Source organism: Camellia sinensis, chromosome 5 (assembly GCF_055761805.1).
Source record: "Camellia sinensis isolate YWXY chromosome 5, ASM5576180v1, whole genome shotgun sequence".
Lineage (NCBI taxonomy): Eukaryota > Viridiplantae > Streptophyta > Magnoliopsida > Ericales > Theaceae > Camellia > Camellia sinensis.
The window spans coordinates 143,359,692-143,369,910 of NC_138965.1; the positions used below are offsets into that span (position 1 = coordinate 143,359,692).

At 35.8% G+C, this 10,219-nt stretch overlaps 1 protein-coding gene across 2 annotated transcripts; it reads right to left on the reverse strand.

Moving 5' to 3' along the window:
* Positions 1-211: 211 nt before the first annotated feature.
* Positions 212-8,105, reverse strand: LOC145790224 (potassium channel KOR1-like). Of its 2 annotated transcripts, XM_082868025.1 has the most exons (4): positions 7,780-8,105; positions 7,458-7,538; positions 6,763-6,831; positions 212-390 (listed from the first exon to the last, which is right to left on the reverse strand). In XM_082868025.1, the coding sequence occupies exons 1-3, from the start codon at positions 8,038-8,040 to the stop codon at positions 6,805-6,807; spliced, it is 369 nt and encodes a 122-aa protein (XP_082724151.1). In that variant the 5' UTR covers positions 8,041-8,105; the 3' UTR covers positions 212-390; positions 6,763-6,804. The 2 variants fall into 2 exon arrangements, 1 of the variants encoding a protein (XP_082724151.1); XR_014328897.1 differs by lacking the exon at positions 212-390 and having other exon boundaries at positions 6,669-6,831; positions 7,983-8,077.
* Positions 8,106-10,219: the final 2,114 nt, after the last annotated feature.

Sequence of the window (10,219 nt, forward strand, 5' to 3'; positions counted from 1 at the left end):
TTTTTAAGTGTGATTAAAAATATTTAAATCACATCTTTTAAGTGTGATTAATAACATTTAGATCATATTTTTTAAGTGTGATTAATAACTAATAAAATCTGTGATTAAAAAAGGGTTCGACATATTTGAAAAATAATCAATATTATTTTTTTATGCACATTTGAAGAATGTAATACACACTATATACTATACTTTGAATCATAACCACATATTGAATGGAATAACGTCATATATTTTATAAATGAAAATTAAATGTTCAAAAGTATATTCAAAGGAATTAAATAAAAAAAATTTAACTGTGCTTACATATATTAAAAAATGAAAAAACTTAGAAAACTAAGTTCTTTAATTCTTTGACTATATTTTGCATCTCTCCAAGAAATTTCTGACCTGAAAAATGAAAACACAAATTAATTCAAAAACCGCAGAAGCATATGAATAAACTAACTATTTATAGAGACTATTCTAGTCTTACAAAAATACAGTCGGACTTTTTCTCATCACACTGACTGTTCATCTCCTGCTTCAATAGAAAAAGAATAACCACTTTGATTGAATAATCAATTCTCATGGAAAAAATGGACCAAATATCTTAAGATAACTGAATATGAACTATGACTACAGGGCAACAATGCTTAGGAGAAGGAATAGGGTGATGCAAACATTTTATCCATGCCCTTGAGTATAGGAAAACTCATGTGTGAAAAGATTTCAGCAGTTAACTCATCATCAGACATGAACATGCAGAAAACAAATTCATAGCCAGAAGAGAGTTGTCATCTTCATTTAAAAATTGATAATTATTCCAAGACATGAACATGCAGAAAACAAATTGCTCCATTTCTTAAACCACATAAATGTTGGGTATACCTCCTTATTGGAGTGTGGGACCCAATTGATTTATTAAAAAAGTTTTAATTTGGCTTGGTTTAGTATAATATATTTTTATATATTATATTTGAGGAGACCCAATCTAATTTGGTAACAATTAGGATTTGATTACAAAATCCTAAATTCACAATATATATATATATATATATATATATATATATATATATATATATATATATATATATATATATATATATATTGTTTTATGTGTGCCGTAGGGTGAAGTAGAGCAGTAGCCTAATTAATTTGTTTGCCCAGAGGTGAAGTGTGTGCAGATTGCTTCCGTGCAGAAGATTTACATATTGGTTCAATTTTGGTTTTTTGAAGCTTGGTTTAGTTCGTTATTTTGGGTCTTCTTCAACTCTGATTCTGAAGATTTTGGTTCATCTATTTGGTGAGGTCTTTCCTCTTGTTTATTTGTGATTATTTGAAATTCACCTAAGGGTGGTTTTGTGAGACCATTAGTGTCTCGTTTGTAATTGTTTGGAAACTCTTTGGTTGATAGTGGAATCGGATTTCAATCCCGTGGACGTACCTCATATTGAGGGAACCACGTAAAAATTCTTGTGTTGCTTTTGATTTAATTTTTCCTCATTAGTTTTTATTCCCATTGATTGATTTACTTGTGGGGAATCACATCGATTTTTCCTAACAACTGGTATCAGAACTTACGGTTTATTTGAATTTATTTATTTGTGTAAATCAATGGAGGGGAATGTGGGTCGTATGTCTAGCTTCAATGGAAGCAATTGGGTAACTTGGAAAACTAAAATGGAGGACCTATTATTTTGTAAAGATTTATATGAACCCATTGAGGGTGATTCTGGCAACCCGAGGGTATGAAAGATGATGAATGGAATAGCTTAATCGAAAAGCCGTTGGTGTTATCCGTCAATGGATTGATGACAGTGTGTTTCATCATGTTGCTACTGAAACTTCAGCACATGATTTATGGAAAAAATTAGAGAGCCTTTATGATAGGAAATCAGCCACAAATAAAGCCTTTCTGTTTCGTAAGTTGGTTAATTTAAAATATAAAGAGGGCAGCCCTATTCCGGAACATCTGAATGAAATAAAGAGTATTGTTAACCAACTTGCTTCTATAAAAATTGTTTTTGATGATGAGTTGCAGGCTTTGATGCTACTTAGTTCTTTGCCCGAAAGTTGGGAGACTTTGGTTGTGACCGTCAGTAATTCAGCGCCCGATGGAGTTGTCACAATGGGCCAAGTCACTAGTAGCCTGTTGAATGAAGAAACTAGAAGAAAATCAGCAGGTTCCTCTCATTCGGAAGCATTCGTTGTGAGAGGCTGAAGCAAAACAAGGGGGAGGAGTAAGACTCCTCATGGTCGTGATCAAAGTCGTGACAAATCAAAAGATGGTTCTTTTTCAAAGAAAGACATTGAGTGCTATTATTGCCATGAGAAAGGGCACATGAAGCGGGAATGCCGAAAGCTCAAGAATAAAGAGAAAAGGCGTGACAAAAGTGTGGACAAGAAGCAAGAAGACACAACGGCAGTTACTACCAATGCTGATCTCATGGTCGTTTGTGAAGATGATTGTATCAATTTTGTGGGCCAAGAGAGCAATTGGGTGATTGATTCCGGTGCTTCTTTTCATGTGACTTCTCGAGTTGATTTCTTCACTACCTACACCGAAGGAGATTATGGTTTTGTTCGAATGGGTAATGAAGGTTTGTCCAAGATTATTGGTATGGGTGATATTTGCTTGGAAACAAATTTGGGCTGCAAGTTATTGCTTAAAGACGTGAGGCATGTTCCCGACATTCGCCTCAATTTGATCTCTACTGGGAAGCTAGATGATGAAGGTTTCAACAACAAATTTGGTTATAGAATATGGAAGCTCACAAAGGGTTCTTTGGTGGTGGCTAAGTGTAAGAAGACTCATACACTTTATTCGATGCAAGGAAAAATTTGTAAAGGTATTGTCAATACACTTGAAGATGATACTTCTACAGAATTGTGGCACAAGCGGCTTGGCCATATGAGTGAAAAGGGGCTGCAAGTTTTGTTCAAGAAAGACCTTCTACCCGGTTTGAAAGGTACACATCTTAAAACTTGTGTTCATTGTTTGGCGGGTAAACAACATAGAGTTTCTTTTCATAAAAATGTTTCTTCTAGAAAAGAAAATGTTTTGGAGTTGATTCACTCGGATGTTTGTGGTCCTTTAAAAGTTAGAACACATAGTGGTGCACTTTATTTTGTCACTTTCATTGATGATTATTCAAGGAAAGTTTGGGCTTTTCTACTAAAAACTAAAGATCAAGTTCTAGAAGTATTTAAGTATTTTCAGGCCATGGTTGAAAGAGAAACAGGGCAGAAATTGAAGTGCATCCGATCAGACAATGGTGGTGAATACATTGGGCCATTTGATGAGTATTGTCGCAGCCAAGGTATTCGGCATCAAAAGACAGTTAAGAAGACTCCTCAACAAAATGGAGTTGCCGAGAGGATGAACCGCACCATTGTGGAAAGAACAAGGTGTTTGCTTTCACAAGCTAAATTGCCAAGATCCTTTTGGGGTGAGGCATTGAAGACAGCGGTTGACGTGATCAATTTGTCTCCTTCCTATCCTTTGAATGGTGATGTTCCAGAAAGAGATTGGACCAGTAAAGATGTGTCTTATGAGCACTTGAGAGTGTTTGGTTGCCGAGCTTTTGTTCACATTCCAAAAGATGAGAGGTCCAAGCTTGATAGCAAGTCAAGACAATGTATTTTTCTTGGCTATGGGCGTGATGAATTTGGGTATAGATTGTGGGATCCGGTTGACAAGAAAGTCATTCGAAGCCGTGATGTTGTGTTTCTTGAAGACCAAACAATTGAAGACTTTGGCAAAGGTGATCAACCGGAGCCAAAAACTAGTGATCTCATTGACATGGATCCATCTCCTTCATCTTCAGTTGATGATGAAAATGGGGGAGATGTGCAGCCACCTATTGAAGATGTAGAGGATGATATTATTCAAAATGAAGTTGAGCCCGAAATTGAGGAAGAACATCCAACACAAGAACCACCACCACAACTTGAGTTGAGGAAATCTACAAGGAACCGACAACCTTCAAGAAAGTATCCTCCCAATGAATTTGTGTTGATTTCTGATCAAGAGGAGCCGGAGAGCTACCAAGAAGCAATTGAGCATGCAAAGAAAGGTGATTGGAAAAAGGCCATGGAAGAGGAGATGAATTCCTTGCGTGAAAACTAGACTTATGATTTAGTGAAGTTGCCTAAAGGGAGAAAAATTCTGAGAAATAAGTGGGTCTTCAAATTGAAGAATGATGGCATGAATCTGAGGTACAAAGCATGTCTTGTTGTGAAAGGTTTTGGGCAAAAGAAAGGTATTGATTTTGATGAGATTTTCTCACCAGTTGTGAAGATGTCTTCTATTCAGGTTGTACTTGGCATGGCTGCAAGTATGAACCTTGAAGTTGAGCAACTTGATGTGAAGACCGCATTTCTTCATGGTGACGTTGAAGAAGAAATTTACATGGAGCAACCGGAAGGTTTTGTAGAGAAAGGGAAAGAGAAATTTGTTTGCAAATTGAAGAAAAGTTTGTATGGCCTCAAGCAAGCCCCGCGGCAATGGTACAAAAAATTTGACTCTTTCATGATGAATAATGGTTTTTCTAAAACCACTTCGGACCATTGTGTGTTTGTGAAAAATTTTCCGAATGGCAAATTTATTATTCTTTTGCTTTATGTTGATGACATGTTAATTGTTGGTCAAGATTCTACCATGATAAACAGGTTGAAATTGGAGTTGAGCAAGTCCTTTGCTATGAAAGATTTGGGACCGGCAAAGCAAATTCTTGGTATAAAAATTGTTCGTGATCGCAAAGAGGGGCTGATTTGGTTATCTCAAGAAAGCTACATTGAGAAAGTTCTTGAAAGGTTCAACATGAATAAAGCAAAGCCGGTTGGTTGTCCACTTGCAAGTCACTTCAAACTTAGTTCGAATCAATGTCCTACAAGTGAGAAAGACAAAGAAAAGATGTTGAAAGTTCCTTATGCTTCAGCAGTTGGTTCTTTGATGTACGCCATGGTTTGTACAAGGCCGGATATTGCTCACGCCGTTGGTGTGGTGAGTCGTTTTCTCTCTAATCCGGGTAAAGAACATTGGGCAGCGGTAAAATGGATTCTAAGATATCTTCGAGGAACTTCGAAGGTGTGTTTGTGTTTTGGGGATGGTAAGCCGATGCTTGATGGATTCACAGATTCTGACATGGCTGGTGATGTTGATTCTAGGAAATCTACTTCGGGGTATTTGATGACTTTTGCAGGGGGAGCTGTGGCATGGCAATCTAAATTACAAAAATGTGTTGCTCTCTCAACTACCGAAGCTGAATTTATTGCTATTACAGAAGCTTGCAAAGAAGAGTTATGGTTGAAGAAATTTTTGCAAGAGTTGGGTTTAAAGCAAGAAAAGTATGTGCTTTATTGTGATAGTCAAAGTGCTATTCACTTGAGTAAAAATTCTACTTTTCATTCGAGATCGAAACACATTGATGTGAGATACCATTGGATTCGTGATGTGTTAAATTCGAAGTTATTACAACTCGAAAAGGTTCACACAGATGATAATATTTCAGATATGTTGACGAAGACTTTGTCGAGGGACAAACATTTGAAGTGTCGAACTTTGGCGGGTATGGTTGATCTCTCCACCTAAGTTGGTAGGGGGAGAATGTTGGGTATACCTCCTTATTGGAGTGTGGGACCCAATTGATTTATTAAAAGAGTTTTAATTTGGCTTGGTTTAGTATAATATATTTTTATATATTATATTTGAGGAGACCCAATCTAATTTGGTAACAATTAGGATTTGATTACAAAATCCTAAATTCACAATATATATATATATATATTGTTTTATGTGTGCCGTAGGGTGAAGTAGAGCAGTAGCCTAATTAATTTGTTTGCCCAGAGGTGAAGTGTGTGCAGATTGCTTCCGTGCCGAAGATTTACATATTGGTTCAATTTTGGTTTTTTGAAGCTTGGTTTAGTTCGTTATTTTGGGTCTTCTTCAACTCTGATTCTGAAGATTTTGGTTCATCTATTTGGTGAGGTCTTTCCTCTTGTTTATTTGTGATTATTTGGAATTCACCTAAGGGTGGTTTTGTGAGACCATTAGTGTCTCGTTTGTAATTGTTTGGAAACTCTTTGGTTGATAGTGGAATCGGATTTCGATCCCGTGGACGTACCTCATATTGAGGGAACCACGTAAAAATTCTTGTGTTGCTTTTGATTTAATTTTTCCGCATTAGTTTTTATTCCCATTGATTGATTTACTTGTGGGGAATCACATCGATTTTTCCTAACAATAAAACAATCCGTTCCTGCAATAAGAGATGAGTTTGTTACATTGAAATCATATAGTGATAGTCAGTTAACCACACACAAAGGTCATGTAATGATAATAGATAAAAAATTATCAAATAAAAAATGTAATACTAATATATGAAAGTACAGTAATGCCATTTATAAATCTTGAGATGTGGTCAATATGTACCAATGAAAAAGTTATTGACTTGATTACGCAAAGCCTGTTAACTGTTGATGTGCAAATTCTGAATTACATATTGGTGCCACATGGAACCTAATGGAATTAAGATTTTAGTCAAGTAAGTTTTATGTCAAGTTTTCTTTAGGTTAATGTGTTGCAAATACTTTAATATGAAGTTTGTGTAACCTCAAAGTTCTTTACTAGACAGAACCAAAAAAAAGAAAGAGTGATCCACTCAGTAATCCAAAAAAAATAAGGAAGTAAACATGAAAATAGACAATTTAGAAACATTTGTATGGAATCTTAAATGTGGATAGTTACCAAATGATCAAGTTGTAGTGACAAAACGTTACTTTTACAACGAAACACCCATGATTGCACACCAGTTTCCAGATTTACCATGGCAGCTCCAAGATCGGTGCCTATACCAACCAAAAGTAAGAACAAAACAAACAGGAGCAATACATGAAATATTAGTCATTTAACACAGTCCTGATTGTCATTTTCAATAAGGCCACAACCTGTTAATGTCATTACTACTCGTGAACTAATGAAGCATGCTAATAAAGGTAAGGCCGACTACTATAAATTAATATGATATTAGGCTCCAAATCTTATCAAATCTGTAATTTTCCAGTAGAAATGAACATGACATTAAATTATGAAAGTAGACAACAAAAGCAACAAATTAACGAAAAAAATGGCACTTCAGAGGAGGCATTTTTAAAAGGAATACCAAGAAACCAGTAATTATTAAAATAATATAGATAATATTGAAAGACAGAACAAGTATGGAAATGCAATAGACAATATTCAGGTTACTCCAAAAATCCTATGAAAGATGCACTGAAGATAGCTAGACATTAGTAAGCTGATGCTCTTAAATAAGTTGAAAGTTGTATAGGATCAGGAGTTGCTAGATCATTAACCTCCCTAGCAGTAAATATTTACCTTGCAAAGATAATTAAGCCAATAAATGTCGCATGACTTTGTAAAATCAATGCAGGTATGATCTTAGCATCTGTTTACTAGTAACAAGAAGACTTACAATCTGTTTGATGAATCCCAAAGAGCACCCATTGAAAAGTGGAACCTCTTTAACATATGGCTCATATAACTTTTGTGAAATCTGCATAGAAGAAACAGTTCATAGGGCAAAACAATCTACAACGTACGATACTTTTTTGCGTAACAAAGCAAGCTGCAGGTACACATTTCCAACAAAATGCAAAAGACTGATAAACTATTTTAAAGCACTAAATCAACATATAATTGTTTTTTAAGTTTTATTTTTTATTTTTAGGTTTCAACATGGGCTATTGAACTTAATATAAATGAGACATGTTAAGATTTTTATCATTTTACAGTACCTTAGCTCGAATGGAGATTGGAATATCATGAAGAATAGCAGCTTCTGTGTATCTGTTCTCATATTGTAGCCTCACATGGTCTTTGATCTCATTACTTAAATGCTTTCCAAGTTTGCGTGTATTCATATATTTAATAAAATTTTCCATTTTGTCCCTAAACCTTTCTGTTTTTGATCCTTTCACAATCAATGCTGCCATGTTACCAAGTAGATAGGCACCGATAATCATATCGAAAGAGACATAGATCATTATGAATATCATTTCCCTGACATTGACGGCATGTATCTCTCCAGAACCTGTAGCATTAAAGAAAAAAGAGGAAAAAATCATTGCATATAATTAATAATACCTATTCTTAGAAATACAGTAGCACTACATCATTATATATAAAAATAAAAAACCACTGCTTGTAATACATTACAAGATACATGTAACGCCCTCAAATTAAACCCATAATATATATAACATTAACATGCATTATTAAAAGAAAACGAATCTTTTGACTTATTCATCAGAGTACTTTTATTAAAAGTCATTACATGGAACATCAAAATAAATGCCCTAAGGGCTTACATCTTTCCAAGCTAACACTTGGACACAAAAGAATGAGTATTAACCCATTTACAAGTTAAGCCCTTGGCTTGAATGTTTACATGTAATCTTATTTAAAATAAATAACTAAAGGCAAGCCTTCAAAATCCGCATCCTTCCAAACTAAGTCCTGGGAGGTTGCTTATCACCTGAACCTGAAAATGATGTTCCCATAAAGGGTGAGCCACAGCCCAGTAGAAATATACTAAACCACATATAAGCAATGAATAAAGCAATAGTATTTGACAGATGGTTAACCAAGATAATCAACCACTTCATTTTACAGTTTCATGACACTATTGTCTAAGATACAATTTACTTTCCAATTTTATCAACATGGCTCAGAACCTGGCCAACCTACAACAGTGAATTACATATACCATATTCACATTCTTCCAATATCAACAAACAAATGAAACTCAAGCTCAATTCACAACACTTCATACTTCCAGATTGATACACATTTTAGTGCTGTATCAATAAAAACACTTCAATATAATAAGCACACATAAAAGTGATGCTAATGGAGTCCATCCCCTATCTCCTCCCAAACAAAATCCGGTTTAGAGGTCCATCCCCTATCTTCCCCTAAACCGTGGAGTACATCCCCTATCTCCTCCCACACAAAACAATGTATGCAAATGCAATGCTCAATCAATACATGTATTTTCTGTATCAATGCAATTGTCAAAGTTAATGACTTAACCAATGTGATTAGTTTCAGTTATTCCTAATCCACATGCAATGTCTACAACAATCATGACTATCCTCCACCGATAGCCCAAAACAGTTATTTCTAAAAAGGAAATAAATGTATCAACTAACATAATTCCAACATTTTCATTGGTGAGTGATTAAACTAACCAACTACACCATTTACTCAATAATTTCTCCAATACAATGAATTTAGCCATATTCCCCAATTCCCTTAAATTAATTATACAAATTAATTTTAATATTACAACCAGAGTTTTCCCAAAAATTACCAAAGTAACCCAACATATCAAAATACCAAAACTTAGAGCAAAACCTATAAAATGGAGTAGGAAATTCCTACCTCGAAGAAAAAACCCCAAAAGAGAAGATGGAGATGAATGCCCAAACTCCAAAGTGCTCCAAACTACCAACAATTCAGATTAAATGGAAGCCCTCGACCCACTCTATCTTTTTAAAGAAGGATCTAGGGTAGAAACACACCCTAAGTGGATCAAATCTAAGAGAGAAGGTGAGTAGGGAGAGAGAAAAGTCGAACCTAGGGTTTAGAACCAAAAAGAATAAGAAAAAGACTGATCAAATCCCGCTGCTGCAAATATATACTGGACAGGCTCGCTCGAGCGAAGACTTGGTCGCTCGAGCGACCAGACACAGAGAAACAACGCTCGAGCCAAGGAAGCCTTGCTCGAGCCAACAACTCAAAAGCTCGCTCGAGCGAAATAAAGCTCGATCGAGCGAAGAACTCAAACCCTCAGGTCTGCAACAAGACACACGCTCGAGCGAAGGAACTATTGCTCGAGCGAAGAACGAACTAACTCGCTCGAGCGAAGAAAAACTCGCTCGAGCCAAGAATGCAAAGCTACAGGTCCATACTGGACGCCAACTCTCGCTCGAGCTACCAAACCCTGGCTCGAGCGAATAACCAAAAACAACAGCTCGCTCGAGCGACAAACTCCTCGCTCGAGCGAAGATCTAAAATTCTGGACAGCAACACTTGATTCCTAAACCCAACCAACCTGTAACAAACCTGCCCAACACAACCTATAATTCCAAATGAGAGAATAAGGGACAACAACAACCATCATACAATGACAGAATTTACGGAACCTATGTCCGGACACAATAGTCAAATGGG